General features: G+C 54.8%; 1 protein-coding gene across 1 annotated transcript in view; it reads right to left on the reverse strand.

Moving 5' to 3' along the window:
* LOC120235735 (coiled-coil domain-containing protein 33-like) overlaps positions 1 to 9,920 on the reverse strand; it is a 66,905-nt gene extending 56,985 nt beyond the window's left edge. Inside the window, 6 exon segments of the mRNA XM_039238171.1 lie at positions 7,842 to 7,981; positions 8,395 to 8,709; positions 8,711 to 8,747; positions 9,613 to 9,765; positions 9,768 to 9,818; positions 9,821 to 9,920. Coding sequence (XP_039094102.1) covers positions 7,842 to 7,981; positions 8,395 to 8,709; positions 8,711 to 8,747; positions 9,613 to 9,765; positions 9,768 to 9,818; positions 9,821 to 9,920 — 796 coding nt within the window.
* Positions 9,921 to 21,306: the final 11,386 nt, after the last annotated feature.

A 21,306-nucleotide genomic window follows, 5' to 3' on the forward strand; every position in this document is an offset into this window, starting at 1 on the left:
CAGGAAGAAAACCGTTCCCCCAAACTGCTGCCCCTTGATCCCATCACACCATCAAAGTAGGGGTCTCCCTGCGACACAATGCTGCAAGTCACTCCCACCTCTGTGCTGATGACTGTGCCTGAAAAAACAAAAAAACATGGTGGGGCCCTGGATTCCAGCCTGGCTTTGCCACTGACTCAATGGGAAGCCTTAGGCAAGCCACCTCCTCAAGCGGCTCAGTTTCCTGCTCCAGAAAATGGACAGTATGAAAGCTACCGGCCCACCTCCCAAGACCCATATGATGCTTCCGTGGGCTTTCGCAGGCTCCAACTTTGCGAGCCTGGCTCAGAGCAGCCTGGGAAAACAGCTGATAGTGGAGGGTTTGGGGTGCGTGGAGCCAGCACCTGCCCTGCATTCCGTGGCAGCCCTGCCATTCCCCATCCCAAGAATATGCTCTCCCCCCTTCATCCCTTCTCCCTGCTTGCTGTTCCCGCACACACCCTCCACATTCTGTTCCTGCCTCCAAACCTTTGTCACACTGTCCTCACCTCTTGAAAACCACAGTCCTTCATCTCTCTTGGAGCCCACCCATTCCTGGAGGCAGGAATCAGGTGTTCTCTTGACATCTGTGAGGTGGGTTTTAATGAACCAAACAATTTCCCACCCTCTTCCTCACCTGACCCCACAACCTTACCATCAGTAGGCACTGCTCTGCCCATTGTACGGATGAGGAACTTGAGGCCCAGTTAAGTCAAGTGATTGGCTCCAAGCTACACAGCTCTTATGCAAGTGAGAAATAGAGTCTTCTGCCTCCTGGCCAGAACTGGTTTTCCTACAACAGACCGAGTCCCTGATGACCACCCGGTCATGCCCATCACTTCCTCCCCAGGTCCCAGCAGTCCTCGCAGTCAGCTTGGAGAGTCATTGTCCTCCAACTCCTCCTATTGCCTCTCTCCACCCAGCCAGGTGGCTTCCCAGGGGCTGGGGGATACAACAACCTTGTTTCCTGCTGGGGGAATAGATGGCCAGACAGATGGATGGATGGGCAGGTAGATGGACGGATGGATGAACACCCTGGGCTCAGGGAGGCTGGACCATTGGACTCCAGATCCAGATGGAGGAGGGATATCCCCACTCATTCTCCATCTGTTGGGGAAAGGGTAGGGCCCTGTTAGCCTCAGCTGCTCCTGAGCCCAGGACCTCTGCAGAACGAGCCTGAGCCCAGGCTGGGGTGTCTCAGTTGCGTCCCTACAAGCCCAGGGCAGGCTGGCTGGATGCTGTCAGTGTTCCTGCCCTGCCGCCCTCCCTCAGCCACTATTTTATTAAAGATCGGTTTCACGTGGGGTTTTAATTTCACCTCATACATCACACATGCCATGTCCCCAAGTCTCTTTCTCCTTCTGTAGAGACTGCACTGGCGGGGGGTGGGGGTTCTGTACAGAGATAGAGCCGGGAAGGTCCCAAGGAGGTACAGATCTGTGTGTGGGAGGGTGTGTGACCCACATGTGTCTATCAGTGAGTTCGTGTGAATCTCTCTTTGTGATGGGGAGGGTCTCTGCCTGTCCAGGATGAGATGTGGGGGCTGTGTGTGTACCCACACACCCAGGAGGGTGGCTGTGCTCAGCAGTGTCTGCTGGGGGCACATCCACCTTCCAGGGTATCAGTGAAGGAGCAAAGAGGAAGACCGCAAAACGCCATAAACTGGATCCTACTGTCCCTCCCCCCTCCGTCTTTCACTGTGTAGGTAATTTCTGGAGATGAGGGCCACCATGGTTCCCTCCTCTGGGCAGGCTGGAAGGACATCAGAGGTAGGCACCCCCCTTCCGCTCCATATCCCCTTCACCACACACACACACACACACACACACACACACACACACACACTCACACAGACTCCAGAAGGTGTGAGTCAGCAGTCGCCCCTGGCTGGAGTGGGGGGAGGCAGAGATGGAGGGGGGTGCAGCTGGGCCATCTGGCTTGCTCAGTGACAACAATCTGCTAACGGAGCTTCTTCCTAGACTAGCACCCAGGCTGGGCCAGCCTTCTCCACTCCAAAACCTGGTACCCTGGACCCAGAGGGTGGGGCTCACGAGGTCCTGTCACCCCTCCCCTGGGAGGCCGGCTAGGCAAAAAGAAGCAACCCTATTTTCTAGACGCAGACACTGAGGCCAGGACCCATCAGTTTTGCTCAGTACAGACATCTTAACTCATTACTAGAACAGCAAACATTATTCAACCCCTCCGACAGGGCAAAGCCCACTGTAAGCTGGCTCGTGTGTCTTCCCAGCAGTACAGGACATGGGAATTGCTCTCCTCCATTTTACAGATGTGGAAATGGAGGCTGAGAGAAGTTATGTAATCTGCACAAGGCCACATAGCTCCTGAATAAATGCTAGACACGGATCTGAACCCAGGTCCATCTGATCCTAGTACATCTGCCTCTCCCTGTAAGCTGCCTGAACCCCAGACCTATCGTATTCCCCATCCTGCTGAGCTCCAGGCACTGACCCTGATAGGATCTCAAAGGCTTACAGAGGTGACTTGGAAATGCAGCAGGGCGGGACTGAGGGACAGGCTTGTCAAGGACATAAACATGGGATCCACCCCCCCCCCCGCAACTTATGCATGTTCAGGTCTTATCCGCTATGTCCAGGGACCTTCGGAGGTCTCCTTGAGAGGTCCCTGGGGGAGAAAATCAGTGCCACTGAAGAGGAAGAGGAAGACATCAGGTGGCCTGCAGGGCAATTGTGGTACATTTAGTTGATGGCCTTTCTCTTCCTGAAGGGGCTGGTCATGTCTTGTCCCTGGGCCAGCACGGGCCAGCCCTGACTCTCCTGCCAACCGCAGCCCTCCCTCCTGGTGATGGACATGCACCCCTCCCTGCGTGGGTGACAGCGTTCTCCTGAAACGTCTTGACAGTGCCTTTGTTCCTCTGAAATAAAAGAAAATCGAGCTACAAAGGGAAACCTCAGGTAGCTTTTAAAGGGGGCTCAGCTGCCTGAGGCACAGTGTGTTTAAGCTAGAGGCAGTTGTCACAGGAGCAGAAGGGGGAGCTGCCTGCAGTCTCCCTTCCACCCCCTCACTACCCCCCATGATCAAGTTTACTCAAGGAAAAGGCTCTTCCAAATAGCGGCAAAGGAGGAAATCAATGAAAATTGATAGAGAAATGTAAAGCAGCTGTCCACTGTGTGTGTGTGTGTGTGCGTGTGCGTGTGCATGTGAGTGTGTGCCCATGTGCAGCAAAAGCATGCTGCCTGGACCCAGGCTGACCTGCTTAGGGCCAGGAAGGCCAGGGACTGGGAGTCACTCCAGCCTTGCTGACAGGGGGGTGCTGGTGGCTGGGGGAGGGGCACCAGCCCAGTCTCACTCTGAGTTAAGAGAGAGATTAATACATTCAATCTGCTCAGGGTAATTGAGGGAACAATCGGAGTGTTTTTCTAAAGCCCATAAAACTGCCTCATTTGCAAGGAGGCTCTGACCTGCTCCAATCCTCTGTATTTGCTGGAGCTCAGGGAGGGAGGAGGAGGGGTGACCATGTAGTCCCTATTCTGAGGGACTCGGGGACAGTTAGCCTGGGAGGGGGCCAGCAGGCTGGGTCTAACCTCTTCTCACCTTTCCCACCTCTCACCTCTTAGTAGCATCCCAGGCACTGCCTTCTGGAGCCTTTGTTTCCCCACCTGTGAAATGGGCTGTGGGTGTCCTCCTCCTATAGGAGGGTGGGAGGGAGTGGCGGCACAGGAGGCATCTCTAGATGAGGCAAGCTGGCAAGGACGGCAAAGGTCTGGCACTGGGGTGAAGGGGTGTGAGCAAAGAGGTGCCCAGCTCCCGCAGCCGGCCCAGCTCCCCACCCCCACCCTGAGACGAAACAGGCAGTAAAGTTAATGAAATCCACATTGTGTGCCTTTCTCCGCTTGAACCATTCCAGTCTCCAGGGCAATAGAAACAGCGTATGCAATAGCGAGCAATAAAAGGCACAATGAATTTAAAAAAGTAAAGAGGGGAGGAGAGTGAAGACCTGAAGTGCACCGGGCAGAAGGCTGTAAGCCCACGGCCTGGAGCACGGGGCGGAGCTCAGGCCCGAATGGGACCGGAGGGGGTGGGGGAGGGGACAAAGGAAAGGTAAGGGGGAGAGGGACAGGGAGGGAGGGAACAAAGGGAGAGAGACGGAGCCAGAAGTTTAGGGACAGAGAGGGTAGAGGGGACGCCCAGGGCTGGCCACCGCCAGCTCCGTTCCTCTCCACTTCTCCTTAATGAAAGCCCCCAGCCTGTCGGTGCCAAAGCCACAATCAGAAGCCACAGGCTTAGAGCCAGGTGCTCAGCATTGGGTGATTGCTTTATTAGCTTTTTCTTCTTTTTTTCTCCCTCCGGGGCAAAAAGAAAAAAAAAAGGTGTCTTAAATGGAAAGAATACGGAAAAAAAAAAAAAAAGACCCTTGAAAGCGTCATTTAAAAGGCTCCTGGGGAACAGAATCGTTTCCATGAAACAAAACTGCAATTGTTTTGGAAGAGGTAAATGCCAGGTTGTAGGGGGGTGGGAGCCCCCACACCCTCCCTTCCCCCAGCTCCCGCTCCAGTGGGAGGATGCTCACTCGCTGGCTCAGAGAGTGAGGGAGCCCCCATCATGGCTCCCACAGCTAGATACAAGGAATTTTCAAGTTCATGTTTCCAGAAATTTCATCACTGGGAATTTCCAGCCCAAGGTTTTGCTCTTAAAAGCTCTGCCTGTGGGAATTTGTCCTTAAACCTTCAGGGTCTCTTAGAGAGGTCCAGGGAGGTGCCAGAATGAATGTGGCCCCTGAGAACCCTGTGGCTCCAGCCCCAAGGCTGTGGTGTCCTTCCCCTGCCCTCCAAACCCCCAGGAAAGAATAGAGCCAGAGTCACCCCAGCCAGCTCAGCAGCCAGACTGTGTCCTACACTTTGCGGCTCTCCTCACCCTCAGGGATGCTGTCTACCCAGCAACTGGACAGGCCACACTCTGGTCAGATAAACTCCCTCTTACTCTGGGGGAAGGAGAGCTGTGGGGGTGCTGGCGTAGCACAGCTATGTGGCCTTAAACCTGCCAAGAGGATCAGGAGGTAACGTCAGGGGACAGGATGGGTCTGGTGGAGCTCTGCCCGGAAAGGAAGCCACTAAACACCTAAACACTCCATGCAGCTGGTGGCAGGAAACCTGGAGATGGCTCCCTCCCACGCACAGGAAACTTCCCTCTGCAGCTCCTGCCTGTGCACCCCAGCCCCCCATCCGTGGGTTAGGGGCCAACTGAGTGATCTCCATCCTGGAGTCAGACTGTACCTGCCCGAAACATCCAGAGGAGATCTGCCCTTCATCACCTCCAACCTCCGCCCCCCACCCCGCCCAACACACACACAGGAGGAAACAAGGCCAGGAGAAGGGAAGGTGTTCCCTGTCCATATGAGTGTGTGTGTGTGTGTGGCGGGGGGGGGGGGGGGGGGTGTCGATTGCTCCAGTGAGGTCTCCGGGATTTGGGAAACGCTGTGACCAGCCCCGGTGTGTCATTTTATGGCTATGTATCCTGTGGGCCATGGCTGTGGGACACAATGGTTCAGAGTCAAAGTCAGTCACTGAAGCTCACTCAGAGCCCTGTCTCCTGCTGCCTACTCAGTCTCGATCATTGCATTCCTAACCCCTTGCCCTCTGCCCACAACGCCACACTTGAGCCTCATGACCATGATCAGTTCTGGTCTAAACACTGACACACAGGGCGCCTGGGTGGCTCAGTCGGCTAAGCATCCTACTCTTGATTTCGGCTCAAGTCATGATCTCATGGTTCATGAGTTTGAGTCCAGCATTGGGCTCTGCACTGCAGAGCCCACTTGGGATTCTTTCTCCCTCTTTCTCTGCCCCTCCTCTGCTTGCTCTCTCTCTCTCTCAAAACAAATAAACATTAAAAAAAAAAATACCCAACACACAAGTTGAACAATTTGTGAGTTTGGAATACAGTTGCAAATGGAATAGATTCATTGGTTCACATGCCTGAGGCATACAGGACTGAAGATAGTCGGGAAGGAACAAAATCCATGCAGAGCAGGCTTCCTGGAGGAGGTGATCTTGAGCCTACCCCTTTGCATCTGCAGCCCAGAAATCCATTCCTGGCCCTGAACTGCATGCAATGAATGCGGTCTCCTCTCTCCAACCTTCTGGATCATTGTCACCCTACCCTCACTTTCAGATGTCTTTCTCCTCCTCTTCAGTTGAGAGCCAAGGAGGGCTGGGTGAAATCCTTCCCTCCAGGGCTCCATTTTCTCCATCTGCACAGAGGGGAAGGAGGAGGGTTTCAAAGATCCCTGTGGCTCTAGGCTGGGGAGCTGGCCACAGGCATGCAGCCCCAGCTCCAGTGTTGAGCCTCTAAGTCCCGGCTCCAGAAAGGTACCCACCTTCCTCAGGCTGATCTGCTGGATGAGTTCACCTGAGCCGAAAGAAGGCAGCACCTCTATACTCTGAAGGACCCCGCTGCATTATCTGTCCCCTACCAGTTTCCTGGCCCTGTTGTCGGGGTTGTGATTGCTGAACCCCCAGGAGGGAAGCTATTTTCCTCTCCCTTGAAAGCCATTTTCTTGTCTTGGTGGAAGCAGACATCTGACACTTTAAGAGGGAGAATGGCAGGGAGATGATGGCATTAAATAACAGAAATTAGAGCTGCCGAGGACGGCTCAGCCACCCTGAGGCCCCCCCTTCCCTGCGACAACCGCCCCGCCACATGCGTTCAGGGCTGCAGCCTGCAAGCTATCTGTGAGCCCCCGCCTCGGCCGCAGAGAGCAGGGGACTGCTTCTCCCTGAGTTCTGAGTCTCGTGTATGAGTATGAGTGTGTGTGTGTGTGTGTGTGTGTGTGTGTAGTCCTATGACAAACTAGGACAGAGGGGCCAGGGCCCCAAAGTCGGTCTTGCTTGCAGTCTGAGAAAACAGAATGTCACAGAGGAACCCAGGTAGTTCCAATACCCTCACAAACCCCTAGGGCATCCTCAGAGCCCAGCACACAGCCCTGGGCATACAATAGGTGGTGAAAAGTATTTGTTGATTTTTTAAAGGTATTTGTTAATTGACTGATGAATGAATGACGGAACAGAGGCCAAAGGGGTCCACATAACAGGCTGAGACCTGGCAAGAGAAACTGGCCCCTGAGTTCCTTCCAATCTTTCTGGCACAGGCCACCAGGTCACATTGTATCTTTCTCCCACCCCAGCTCTTTGGCCACCGAACCCTGATTCTCTCCGCTTTCCCTGACCCATCAGCCTACCCCAGCCTGATCAGCACCTCCCCTCCCCCGGGCTCCCCTTCAGCCCCAGGACAATGCACTGCCCGGGAGAGGGGCTGCAGGAAAAGCCAGCCACCTTTGGCTCCAGACTCAGCTCAGTCTCCTGCTGTCAGCTAAACCCTTTCCTTCTCCTCAGCCAGCTTCTTCCAGTCTCTCCTCCTGGAATACCTTCCCCAAAGCCCAGAACTGACAGCCGGAGATCTTATCCACCTTAGTACAGGGTCTGACAGAGTCAGCGCTTAACAAATGTTTGATGGATGAATGAACATGTAAATGAGTGATGAACCAACATGTGAAAGACTCATCTCCAATAACATCTTTTCAGAGGCTCCAAAACCTGACCTGCACACTCCCTCACCAGAGTGCCCCTTCTAGCACACGGCCTCCAGGACTATCTGAGGCCCACACCGTGCCCACTGCCTTTAAGCTGGGCGGCACCGTGAGCTCCGGGACTGACCTAGCTTTGGATTCCATGCACAACTGCACACTGAGTTCCCCAGGAAATGTTGTTGGTATTAAATGGAATCAAGCATCCTTGGGGATGATCCTCAGTTTCTCCACCTGTGATACGGGCTGCTACTTGCTCTACCAGCCTTGAGGCCCACCAGACACACTGCCGGCTGCGGAACACAGCGGTACTGGACACCCTCCTTCCGCTTGGACAAGGACCAGACTCTTACTTGGGTCCGAGGCTGCCACAATCGTGTCTCAGGGCTGAGTCCCTCCTGGCTGTGGTGGGCGCTGGAGGGGCTTAAAGGGGGACACCCACAGACTTCTGTCTCCTGGTCACTTTGGGCATCCCTCAAGACGGGTATCCCTCAAGACCTGGTGACGACGTGTGAGATTGAGTCTGGGGACTGAAGGCTCTCGGGGGACACTCACCCACTGGGCAAAAGAAAACCCACCCCGTGGTGTCCCCGCTCTGTGTGGGCTTTGCTCTATTTTTCTGTCTTCCCCTTCAGACTGGGACTCCCTGCCCCCATCCTCAGACTTAGTATTCTCCGGAACTGAAGGAGGCCGCCCTGGGAAGTTCTGGTGCTCTGCTCGGGATTGGGGACATCCAGGCTTATCAGAGACTCTGGGTCTCCTCACTGGGGAAGCAGTGAAGCCAGAACCTGAGCGGGGTCCCAGGGAACACCCACCTGCAGCCCGGGCAGCTGGGGCTCTGGGCGTGATGCAATGGGGCCTGGCTGGCAAGCCCCTGGAGGGCAGTTTGGGACTGGAGGCTGAGGTACTGGCGGAAGGCCACATTGTAGGTCAGGCCCCCGCAGTGGCGGGCCATGGGGTCCTCGCTGGTGTGCAGCAGGGCTAGGCGGCCGCAATGCAGGTCCTCGTGCTTCCGCGCCCACAAGTTCATGGGGCGCTGGTCTGGGCGCTGGAAGACCAGGAAGATGGCCTCGCCCAGCCGCTGGGCGGGCCGTTCCGGGGCCCCGCCCACCCGCAGCACCTCCACCCGCATGCGCGTTGTGCTGCCCATCGTCGTTCTTGCAGAATCCTGGGTGGCGGGGTAAAGTGTTGGGTGGGGGACACACAGGCTCGGGGACGGTGACTGGGGCCTCCTTGCCTCTCCCAGGGGGTGGAGATGACCGGCAGGGCTCTCAGGAAACTTGGGCTGACTGCCCTTTGGCTGGAAGCTTGGCTAAGATTACCTGCGGTTGACATCTCTCGGGCCCCTCGCTTTACAGATGTAGGGATGGGATGGCTCTTACTCGGGTAGATGGTCCTGTATATGGCCTCGTGGAGGGAAGAGTGCAACCTATCCTTGATCTTTGGCCTCCTGAAGGCCTTGAACGTGGTTTCCCCATTCCCTCACATTCCTCCTCCTCTAGGAAGCCTGCCTAGATGGCCTCACAGTCTAGGTGTGGATCTTCTGCTCCTTCCAGATCACTTAACTATTCTCTGTTTGGGATTCCTGACTCTCTACCTAATCTGGAAGCTTCCTGAAGGCCAGACCCGGGTCTCTACCTCCCTGTCCCACCCCATACCCACAGTCCAGTGGTGCTCAGGCTGGGCGCTCAGTGTGACATCCAGCAGGACTGTGCCCAAATCTACTGTGTACTCAGCTCTTGTAAATTTACAAAGTCACTCTTCATGTGTCCTTTCATTTCTTGGTCACCCGAAACCATGTAATCAACATCATGTTGATCACACACATGTCTCCGTGTCACACTGAAGGAGGCAGGGGCTCACGGAGTGCCAGCATTTGCCCAAGATCATACAGGCCAAGCTTTGGGATCCAGTCTAGAGTTCTGACCCTGCCCCTCCCAGTATCCCTGAGGCTCCCCGGGGTCCCTGATAGGGGCTGAGGCAGGAGTTACAGGGTCCTTCTCTCCCCCTTGCCACCACCCTTTACTTCATACCTTTGGGCAAAGTAAAGACAAACTTGTTCCTGGTGAGGGTGAGGCTCTGGCCAGGATCCTGCTGCTCACTGGCATTGGTGACAGCAGAGCAGGTAGGGAGGAGGCCCCCATCATTTACCTGCAACTGTACCCCAGCCCCCGAGCCGGCCTGCAGGGGTTCTCAGCTGTCAGCTGCAGGGCATATCTGCCCTCCTCATTAACCCCTCCCTCAAGACTTCGAACTCCAGATTCAGTGCCTTCTCCTCAGCCTTCAGCCTCTGGTATTGCAGGGACGCAGGGACCCAGGGTTGAGGCCCCCTGAAGGCCATCATCTTGCCAAGGACTGACCCCAAGCTGAGCACCACCCCCTCATTCCCATAGCCCCAGCCTGGGCCCCATACTAAAGCCTGTACACTGGGCTCTCTGGGCTATACCTCACCCTCTCTGTTTGAGGAGAAACCAGGTAACAAGACAGGAAGCTGGGCCTGTTCTGGGGAACAAAGACTGCCTTTAATCCCTCCCTTTTAGCATTTGTTCATTCAACAAATATTTATTGAGCACCTAATGTATGCCAGGCACTATTTTAGACAGTTGGAATACAGCAGTGAACCAAATGAAGGTTCCTGCCCTCCTGAAATTTCTCTTCTAGTGAGGGAGGGAGGTTGGGACAGATACAAATAGACACTAAATATAGAAAATCAGTAAATTATAACATATGCTAGAAGATAAGTTCTACGGAAGAATTAGCACAGGTTCAGGGATGAGGAGTACTTGTGTGGGGAGCCCAGGGTAAGGGGTAATCAGGGCAGTAGCCCAGAGAGCCTATCTCCACATGCCTATTCATTGCCAGGAGTTGTTGAGTTGGCTGGGTGAGGGGGTCTCCAGGGAAAAAGGACAGCATTTATTCTCTGGGAGCATGGCCTTAGCACCTGCTTCTGGAACCAGTTTACCTTCACAATCCAAACTCACAATGTGGGGCACAGCTTCACTTTACAGGCTTCCCACACTAAAGAGTTGTCAAGCTGGAACCCATCCTTCCTGATGCTGCTGATACCCAAAGAGCAAAGGACATTCTGAACACTCCTCAGTAAAGAACGATCTACTATCACCACCACCACGATTACCATCTCTGCCGTCACCACCATCACCAACGTCACCATCACCACCATCACCACCATTTTCACTTCCAACAGCGTCATCATCATTATCATTATCATCATCCATGACACTCTTCATTGAGCAGTGGACACTCTATGTGGCTCTGGGACATAGAATCATGCCCATTTTACAAATGGAGAATCTGAGGCTGAGAGACTCTCAGATCACACAGCTACTAAGAAGCTCAGCTGAGATCTGTGTCTATACCTACACTTTCCCCTACTAACACATCCCGGGACTGACTCAAAGATTGAAATTCGTACTATCAGAGGGGCTTCTGTATCCCAGAACTGGAGAAGTACAGTTCTGAGTCCAAAAAGCACATTAATGGGTAGCATAGATTTCATTCCAGAGTTCACTTGAATTCACCTTGACTGGAATGCATTATTTTCATAAAGTAGGAGATATTGGTCTAAAGATGGTACTGGCCAGCCCCACTAAGGGTCCCAATGGATGTGGTTGGCTTCCTCTGCCATGACTAAAATTCAGTTTCTTCAGGTCCCCCAAGGAGAAATGGAGGCAAGGAGGGTTTAAGAAAACCAGAGTTCTAGTCACCTGACTTACACATGAACTTGAGCAGATCCCTTTCCCTCTCTGGGTGTCGGGGCCCTATCTGTAGCATAAGTGTGAGTTGGGCAGTAAGTCTTCCCACAGCTGTGGTGGTCTGGGGCTCTGTAAGCTGTATGGGGAAAGGCCATTTAGGGAAGAGAGTGGGTGGCTGAGGCCACCTGGAAACCTTTGCCTCCACAGCTGGGCCTGACCAATCAACCTGGGTCCAGAGGCCGTGGTTTGCCCCTGCTCGGTCTAAGGTCTTGGAGATTCGGTGATTCAGCTGAAGCAGCTCTCTTCCCTTACATGTTTGAAGTGACCCGACGAGACGTTACAAGATGAGAGTCACTCCCTTCTGCTCTGGGGCCAACTTCTGTGCCCTGCATCCAGCCCCACGTCCCTGCAGCCCCAGGTCCCGTGCACACAACTGTTCTTCTTAGTCCGTCTACCCTGAGCCACACAACATTTCTTTTTTGCTGCTCTCCTCTCTTCTTTCCCTCCCTCCAACTTTCTGTAAAAGGTCTGAGGTGGCCATGTTGGTCTCAGTATGATTTGAGGGTCCTCTACCCCTCCCCTTCTGGGCCTCCCCTCCCAATTCAGTCCCTGGGGAAGGCTGTGTGTGTGTGTGTGTGTGTGTGTGTGTATAGTTACCTTTTAAAATTGTGGTGACATATACATAAAATTCAGCATCTTAACCATTTCTAAGTGTGCAGTTCAGTGGTGTTAAATACATTCACATTATTGTGCAACCAAACTCCAGAATTCTTCTCATCTTATAAAACTGAAACTCTACACCCATTACACAACAACTCCCCATTTCTTCCTCCCTCCAGCTCCTGGCAACCTCCATTCTGCTCTGTGTGTCTATGAATGTGGCTGCTCCAGGCACCTCGCAGAAGTGGAATCATGCAGTGTTTGTCCTTTTGGGGCTGGCTTATTTCACCTAACAGAGAGTCCTGGGGAGGCTCACTTTTGCCCCAGGCCAGGCTTGCCCTGACTCCCCTCCCTGCCTTTGCCCCAAGTGCCCAGCCACACCTGGTGTCACCCCAGGTGTCCTGCAGACCGGCTAAAAGCCTCTTCCTCTGGAACCGGGTCAGTAATTCCCTCCTCCGCCCTACTCTACACCTTCCTCTTTTGGCTCAAGTGGTGACCTTTGCCATACTCTACTGAGTATTCCTTCAGGTATCATGTCTGTGTGTCCAGGTCAGGGCTGAGCAAGGGACAGGTGCACAGGGGACCATTAAAGCATTACTGAATGAATGAATGAATGAATGAATGAAAGGATAAATGAATCGATTGACAAACCTGGCCCAACTTTTGCTTACACAGAAAATAATACAAAGTCCTTCTTTTGGCTACTTCATCTGGATTCCATCTGCGAGAAATGAAGACCATTTTGGCCTTTTGACTCACACTTGAACTCAGAGATGCATCCTGGTGCCTCACTGGGCAGCCTGGTGCCCAGGAGGGAGGGTAGGGGATAAGCGGCAAGGCAGGAGGTAGTGGGTCCTAATGGTCAGGCTTCTCTGGGTCCGGCCTCCATTTTACAGAGGAAATCTGGAAACCTCAGTGAATTTTAGCAGGTCAAGGGCTGGATAGCACTCCCATTTTATGGATGGAAAAACTGAGCCCAGGGTAGAGACAGTGACCAGACCCCTGTTCCCTTCCCAGGATTCTTTCTGCTCCTCAGCTGCCTCCCTGATTCAGCCTTCTGTGGTTTTCAAAAAATTAAAAAAAAACTTTTTTATTGTTTTATTTATTTCTGAGAGAGAGAGAGAGAGAGTGAGAGAGAGTGTGTGAGTGGGGGACGGGTAGAGAGAGGGAGACACAGAATCTGAAATAGGCTCCAGGCTCTGAGCTAGCTGTGAGCACGGAGCCCGACATGGGGCTCGAACCCACAAACCGTGACATCATGACCTGAGCCGAAGTTGGACGCCTAACTGACCAAGTCACCCAGGTGCCCCTGTGGTTTTCAAAAGATTTAAGCAGCAGGCAGAGGCCTGGCTCCCACAGGAGTCAGGAAGGGCAGGGTGTGGGTGAGGAGGAGAGGCAGCAGTGCTGACTTCCAAACGGCCCTCCTCGGCCCAGCATGAAAGCCCTAATGGGGCTCTCCAGCCTTCTTTCTTCCCCGGAAGAATGGCCACTCAGAGGCCACTGGCTTTGTCTGCAAGAGCTTGGCCTGTAATTAGCCCACCCCAGAAGGCCCCTTCCTGCTTCCCACAATGGCTCCTTTCATCCTCCCTTGTTGACACCCCGCCATGGCTCCTGTGGGCCCTCAGACCCCCATCTCCAGCCCTAAGGAGCCACCTCCAGCTCCCCCTTCCCCCTGACTCCTGGGCTCTGCTCAGAGCTGAATCCTCCCAGTGGGAACATCTGTGAGTTTCTGGACCTTCCCAATAGTGCTGGCACAATTATCCCCTTGGACAGATGGGGAAACAGAGGCTCAGAGAGATCAGGGAGGGGAGTGGAGGGACGGACCTGCACCTCAGGCCTCCGGATTCCCAGGCCAGTATGGTCCTGTGGTCATCGCTGCGCCCCCCTGGGATTTTGGCACCCAGCCTCCCTCCAGCGGCCTCTCCCCCGAGCCCTCCAAGTGGCACAGTCCCCACATCCCACTTGGTTCAAGTCCACAGCACCAGCAGCCGCAGGGTGATAGAATCCTGGACTCACGCTGGCAGTGAAACAAGGCAGCCGGCCTCTCTCGAATGCACGGATAGGAAATCAGGTGCAGAGCAGCAAAGAGCTTCTCCTGTGGTCGCTCAGTAGCTGGTAAAGGCAAAATTAGAAGTCTGGTCCCTTCCCTCCACCGATTGTGGGGGTCAGGGCTGGGGCCTGGCTACCTTGAAGCTCTCCCCTCTGAGAGGTGAGTCTGATCGGGTCCCCACGCCTCCGGCGGCATGGTCAGGCTGCGTGTCCTTCCCCCACCCCGACCTCCCGCTCCAGCTCTGGCAAGGAGCACTGGGAGGAGAGCCTTGGGTCATCCCTGCACCCCTCTAGCTCTGGCCTTCAGCTGAGCAGGAGTAAAGGCTGTGTCCGTGACCCCTGCGCTCACCCGACAGCCCCTCTCTGCCAGCCTTGGCTTGGAAGGGATAAAGGTCCTGAGGCAGCAGGAAGGAGAGGGTGCTAGTCTCTCTTCCTGCAGTACAGACAGACTGACCTTTGCCCTTCCATGTGCCAACTTGCAAAGCTGTTCTACTAGCCTCAAGGACTCAAACTCCTGAGCCGACGTCCGGCCTTCCTGGGGCTCCTACAGACTGGGGGCTCGGAGACCAGCGCCGGTCCTCTCCCGGCCCTGGAGACTGGTCCTCTCCCGGCCCTGGAGACTGATGGGACAGGTGAGCAGGGAGGGAGGGATGGAGCTGGCCGGGCCAGCTCGCGAGAGGGCCCAAGGGTGGGTGCCGCCTAAAACCTTAAGAAGGAGAGACAGACTTCAGTTGGATGTAGAGGCAGGGAGACAGAAGAAAATGAAACCAAGAGCAGGAAAGAGGAATAGAAAACGGAAAGACGGAGTAGAGAGAGACACAGAGACTTGACAGAGAGTGAGGAGAGAGAAAGATGGGGGACAGACAGACTGAGTCAGACAGGGTGAGAGTGGGAGAGAGAGAGACAGTAACAGGGGTGGAAAGAGTGACTGACTGTGGAGAGTGGGAGGGAGGGACAGACAGGCAATAGAAGGACAAGGAGACAGAAAGAGAGAAAGGAGCCAAATAGGAGATTCTGACAGACAGCCCCACCAGTAGGCACCAGTGGGCAGAGGGTCTGCGTTCTTATCAGACACAATGCTGAGCGGTGTGTCTCAGGCCAGCCGCTTAACCGACTCTGGGGCCCTTTGCCCAGCCCCAGGGTTTGGGTCCCAGATGGGGTCCCTGATCACAGAAGGGAGCAGAGTCCAAGCTCTGGAAAGGGAGGTTTCTGGGCAAAGAGCTGAGAGCTCTGTATGTGCATGGGGGTATTGGAGGAGAGAGAGGATTTCCAGCAGAACTTCTCCTAGCTCAGTCACTGCCCCGGCACATCATGGGACCTCTCCGGGCCTCAGTTTCCTACGGATGTGATGGTGAATATAGGCAGAGCAGGAGTCTCTGAGATCTCCTCCAGCCCCAAGTTCTGGCCTTAGCTCAGTCTCTGTCTTTGCAGCTAATTTACTGCTCTATCCTCCTTAACTCATGACCACCACCTCATAGCCGAAGATGGCGGCTTGAGATCAGCCATCACAACTGCATTTCAGCCCACTGGAAGGAGGAAGAGGTAAAGGAAATATCTCTTTTCAAAAACACCTCCTTTTGGAAGTTATGATCAACACTTGTTTTTCTGTCTTGTTGGCCCATATTTAGTCTCGGGTCTGCGTCTAAGCTTCAAGACAGGCTGGGGAATGTGCAGTACTAGGCTGGGGACAGAATCTGCTTCACAGAGCTCAGTGACACCTTCACAGCTCCTCTCTCCTCAGAAGGCTTCAATACAGTCTCACAATGGTTTCTTTTTGCTTACTAGGTAGGTAGGTAAACTTTTGCCTCACCCAAGTGTGACCACTGTAAACAGCGTACTGCGTGTCTGCTAGATTCATTTTCTAATGTATTTATAGACACACACATACACACACGTGCACATAACTAGCTTAAAGGAACATAGAATGGGATTGTGATTTATGTACAGCTCAGCAGCTTGCATTCATGATGATCACACTCAGCACTATGTCTTTGAGATCCCGTCATGCTAGTCCTCTGTGACAGCACAGTAGCACCTTCCTGTACCGATTTATCAAAGCTCATTGATGGATATTGAGCTCGTTACCAAGTTGTGCATTATGAATCGCCTTGGGCAACTATCCCTGCATATGTACGCCTATGTTCTTTGCGGACAGATTCCTGAAAACGGGCCAGAAGTTAATGCTCTCTGTGTTGTAGGTTTACCCCTTCCTATGTAAAATCTCTTCTCGCTGCTGTGCCCCCTGTCTGGGGTCTTCACCATCATGGAAGCCGATCTCACATCCTCAAGCCTGTGCTCCTTAAGGCTGCCCCACCCTTTTATTGACTGTCCCCCCTTCTCCTTCAAAGAGGAGGAGGGTGCCGCCCCAGGTATCCGTCTCGTGGGAATTTAGGGCTCTGCTTCCGGTCCCCATCTTTATCCCTCCCCTCCCTGCCTGCCACAGTGCCATGTATTGTGTTAGCATCATCTGAGCCTCCTTCATCTTCCCCAGTGTTGTTTGCCTCTCCAGGGCACCCCCTCTAGGAGGGGGAGGGGAGAGCATGGTGAGCATGAGCCCACCCCCAGAGGACAGAGATCCTGCCTGACTGTCCCTGAAGCCTTGGGGGTTGCGGGAATGTGCTTGGGATGAACAGCATGTCTTTTCTGGAGAGAGAATGGACCACGGTGGGGGGGTGGGGCAGGTTGAGGAGATGGCACCTGAAATTCAAATGGATCGTACTTGAAATTCGAGCCCCAAAGTCCCATGAAAGTGTGACAAAGTCCCCCTTCCCATGGTCAGGGCCCTCAGCACAGCTGGGCAGCAGTGGGAGGCTGATCTGGTTATTAAAAGCTTAGCTGGTGGTTCCCCTCTGGCGTGGAGCAATTCATCAGGCAGTGGCCTCCCGGGAGAGATGGATGGTGACAAATGAGGGTAGGTAGGGGGTTCCTGAGCCCTTCCAGGGCCACAGCTGGGGAAACTCAGCCATCAAAGCCCTGTGCAGACTTCTCCACCAGAGGTGACTCTGAGGGCCAGGGAGATCAAGTTTCGGGCAAATGGTTTGGAGGTGGGGGTGGAGAGGCTCCTCGGAGACAAGCCGTCCTGTGTGCTGTGTGGGGCCCAGCCTGGCTGTGGGCCTGAACTGTAGCGTTGGGGGTGGGGTGGGCTTCTCTGATCCGAGAATCACAGGCGGGAGGCCTGAGGGGTGGGAGGAGGGGCAGGGCCAGAGCTGTGGAAGGAAGGATCTGAATTTCTGGGAGGAGGAGATCAAACACCTTCTAAAGCAGGTGCTGGGGACCCTGCTTAGGGCCATCTGCTGAGACAGCACAAGCAGCCAGCCTTCCGGGATCCCAGCCAGAGCTGGTGCTGGCTCTCAGAGGAGGAGACCTCAGCTGCTGGGGAGCACCCTGGAGCTGGAGCCAAGCCTTGCGAGGCCAGGTAAGACCGGAAGAGATGGGGGAACAGGGAGAAGGCACTTTACCGGGGGATAGGGGAGCAGAGCCCCAACAAAGGCTTGGAGACGGGAATGGTAGGGTGGAGCCATTCTGAGGAATGAAGATGGAGGCCTGGAGATGGCTGTACTGGGGGGACTCTGGGGAGCTGGCTCTAAAGACGGGGACACAACAGTAGAGTCGTGTCTGAGTATGGTTTGCTGTGAGAGACTGATGGGGAACCCTACCCTATGGCCAGCAGAGAACAAGGAGCGAGAGCTCAGAGACAGAGTGGGAGAGAACTCAGGGGACCTGCCCAGCAGTCAGTTCCTCAGTGAGGAAGGCGGGCAGCACGAAGCCTATGTGTCAAGGCCACGGCACGGTGGCACCACACCAGGGAACACGTGCTTGGAAGGGAGAATCAGGGCTCTTCTAGCTGGGGGACCTTCATGGCCCTGTGGCCAGCCCTCCTTTGAAAGCAGGAAACCATCTGTAGCATCTTGATGTTACTTGCCAGCCTCTTCTTGGTTGCCTCCCCTGATAGGGGGCTCACTACTCTGTGACAGTAAGAAAGCTACCTTTGTCCTGAGCTGAAAGCTGCCTCTCTATTCCCTCCTCTGAGTCATTTCTAGCCTAGCACTCCGTGAGGGAGGAACATGCCGATCTCTGCAACAGCCGGCCACCTTCCTCCTACTCCACACCAGGGTCTACACTCCTACCAGAGCAGGCTGGCTACGTCCCTCATGTATGCTGGGTGAGGGAGATAAGAGGATTCCAGAAAGGGCGAGTCAGGTGATGCTTCTGATCCTCCCATGTGGCAAGGGAGGTAGGAGGTAGAGAGCCATCCACACTCTCCCCCACCATGCGTTAGCAGCCAATAACATGCCCTCCAGCCACTTAGAGGGGGCAGGTTATGTACCTGGCTGTGTCAAGGGCAGTTCGACACACAGGTGCTGGGAGAACAGACCCGGAGCTCATGGGCCTGCACAACGTTGAACCTGCCCTGGCTGCCTATCCACTGGGGACCCCATGGGCGGGGCCCAGCTGCACAGGCGGGCACATTGCCTCCCCTGCTCCGGGACCAAACGCCCCTTGGACATTCTCTGCTGCGCTACTGGGGACGGGGCGTGTTGCTGAGGCTCTGAGTTGTCACTGAGGTTTGGGTGTTGTGGAACTTTTGGGGGGCACAGTAGAACTCAGAGAGCCCAGGGCCGGGATGGGAGGGTAGGGGCAGTGGGGATCTCTGGACCTTCTGCAACTGCTCACCATGGTCCTGACCAACCTGTGCTTGATCTGACGGTGTCTGTGGGTCCTTGACTGTGGCCACGGTTCTGGGGTGTTTTAGAGGCTCTGATGTGATGCTGGAGTCCTGGGCGTTCATGGGGGTGATACCGAGGTTCCCAGAGTTCTTGTGGTGGGACCATAATTCTGAGGATATTACTGAGATTCTGGACATGCTCTAGAGGATCTGGGAGTCCTTAGGGGTGCTTCTGAGATTTGGGGGATACTGCTGGCCTTCCTTATTCCGTCTGGCCCATTGTCAGCTCCCTTTAAGCCTAGCACTTTGCCCTGTGAGGATTTTGATAACCACAGGCTGCTGAAGGCACACACGTGGGCCTCTGTTCCTGGATGCAAACATTCCTCAGATTTAATCAACTTGAACAAAAACACGAGGAGGAAGGAAGCACAGTCATCCCAAGGCCTTTGTGGGCCAGCTCCAGCCCTTGGGGCAGGGCAGGGCAGCTCTGTGCCAGGCCCAGGTGGCAGATGGCCTTGATCTTCGTGGAGCCCAGAAGAGCTTTGGGACCCCCTCCTACAGTGATCAGGGCTTAGCCATCCCCCACTCTGTGCCCAGCTGGGTGCTTTCTGGCCTGGGCTGCCCTTTAGGTGTTTGCATCAACTTCATCTGATTATGGCCACACGGGCTCATGCAGGACACAGCTAGGTAGCCCTGACCCCTGCCCTGTCTTTTTGCCTTCCAGACTCTGCTTCTCAGCTCTCCTAAGACACCTCATTCTTACTACCTTGGCTGACCCTGTGTGACCTTGGGGCCCTGCTCCAAGCCCCCCCACCTTCAGGAAGCCTCCAAGACTGTCCAAGACATCTCATTATTCCCCCTCCTCACCTCTCTTCTCTGAGCTTCTGCAGTCTGTCCCTGAAGTACCTCCACTCTCCAGCCCCTGATGGCAAGTGCCAGTCTCCGATTCTGCTGGGTATGAGTCACCCTATAAAGCCAACTCCAAGGGCACCCGAGCAGCCCAGTTGGTTAAGCATCTGACTTCGGCTCATGTCGTGATCTCACAGTTCGTGAGTTCGAGCCCCGCATTGGGCTCTGCACTGACAGCTCAGAGCCTGGAGCCTGCTTTCAATGCTCTGTTTCTCTCTTTCTCTTGCTGCCCCTCTCCCATGTGTGCTCTCTCTCTCTCAAAAATAAATAAATAAACATTAAAAGAAGCCTATTCCAGTGGGTAGGCTGTGGACTCTGCAGGACTTTGGAAAAATTCTTCAGGAGCATATCATTACCATCTTTTTTATCTCAGTCGATTTCCTGGCTGCTTGCAGTCAGGCCAGGTGCTGTCTTTCCTAACATCTTGGAGCCAACCTTCCCATTTTACAGATGCAAGCACCAAGCTCTTCCGGCTCCAAGCCGAGGAGGTACTCTGGGCTCAAGAAGTGGGGTCCCTCTCCCAGCCCGAGCATGTGCCACCCAGTGTCCATGGATTTTCGTCCCGGCCTGCCTCCCTCCCTGCCCTGCACCAGAGTGGGTAGAGAGGCTGCAAGCCAGGAGGGCAGGTAGAAGACAACAGGGGACACTTGGGTAGTCACAGCCTCTGGCTCTGGCCTTCTTGCCACAACCAGTGCCTGGTGTGCTGGCTCCACATTCTTGGGCCATGAAGTCATTGAGAGCAGTGAGTAGTGACCTTGGGGAGAGGAGAGCCCACAATCAAAGACTCCCCAGGCTGGTAGCCCCACCCCTCCTGGGGCAGAGGCAGGGTTGGGACCCAGAGGGGCCAAGGGGACACTCACGGTCACACAACCAGCCCCAGGGCTCAGGTAGGCTGCGTCCCCAACCGGGAAACAGTGTTCTTTCCTCCCGGGCTGGTCTCTGCCTATTTCCAGCATGGCCCTGATCAAGGTGGTACTGGGCACCAGGTTGCCTTCTGTCATCTGGGCCCACACCCCCCAAGGAGAGGGACAAAGCTCTCAACTTGCTCACCTCTGGTGAGGGGCTCCCTGAAGACGGCCTCTGCATCTCCCTGGGTGAGGAGGGAGGTGATATCATGGGTGCTGGGGTAGCCCTTGCAGGGAGGCCACTGGAAGGCATGTACTGGAAGTCCCTTTGGGGGTGGGGCAAGGTTCAGTTGGGGGGAGGTGCTGTGGGGGAGGGCCTGGGCCCTGGGCTCCCCCAGGGCCCCTCCCTGCCAGGCAGCCTAGATGTATTTCCTTGGTGCCCAGCTGGGTCCCCCTCCCTTCCTCCAGGTCTCTGCTCAAATGTCTCCTCCTGACCAGGGCTTTCCTGACCATCCAGCCTAACGCAGCCACCTCCTGTCTGGCTGTCTCTCTTCTCTTGTCCCTGTTTATTTCCCCTTTCAGTACTCACGACACAGCTCTCCCCACTGCCCTGGTACACGTTAGGCTCCCTGTCTTGCTTGTTGCTACATTCTCAGTCTGTAGAGCCTTCCCTGGCACATAATCAGCTTGCGATCAACCTTTGCTGAATAAATGACTGGATGAACAAACCAGACTGGGGAGGCTCCCTCCAGGGAAGGAAACGGTCTCTGACAGGCAAGACGGTCCAGCTATGAACATAGCGGGAGTGAGGTCCCCATCACGGACTGGACTCCACTGGTTGGAGATATCGTGATGGGGATTTAAGATCAGGCAGGACTTAGTTGA

This window comes from Hyaena hyaena, unplaced genomic scaffold (assembly GCF_003009895.1).
Source record: "Hyaena hyaena isolate Hyena2069 unplaced genomic scaffold, ASM300989v1 scaffold_137, whole genome shotgun sequence".
NCBI classification, from domain to species: Eukaryota; Metazoa; Chordata; class Mammalia; order Carnivora; family Hyaenidae; genus Hyaena; species Hyaena hyaena.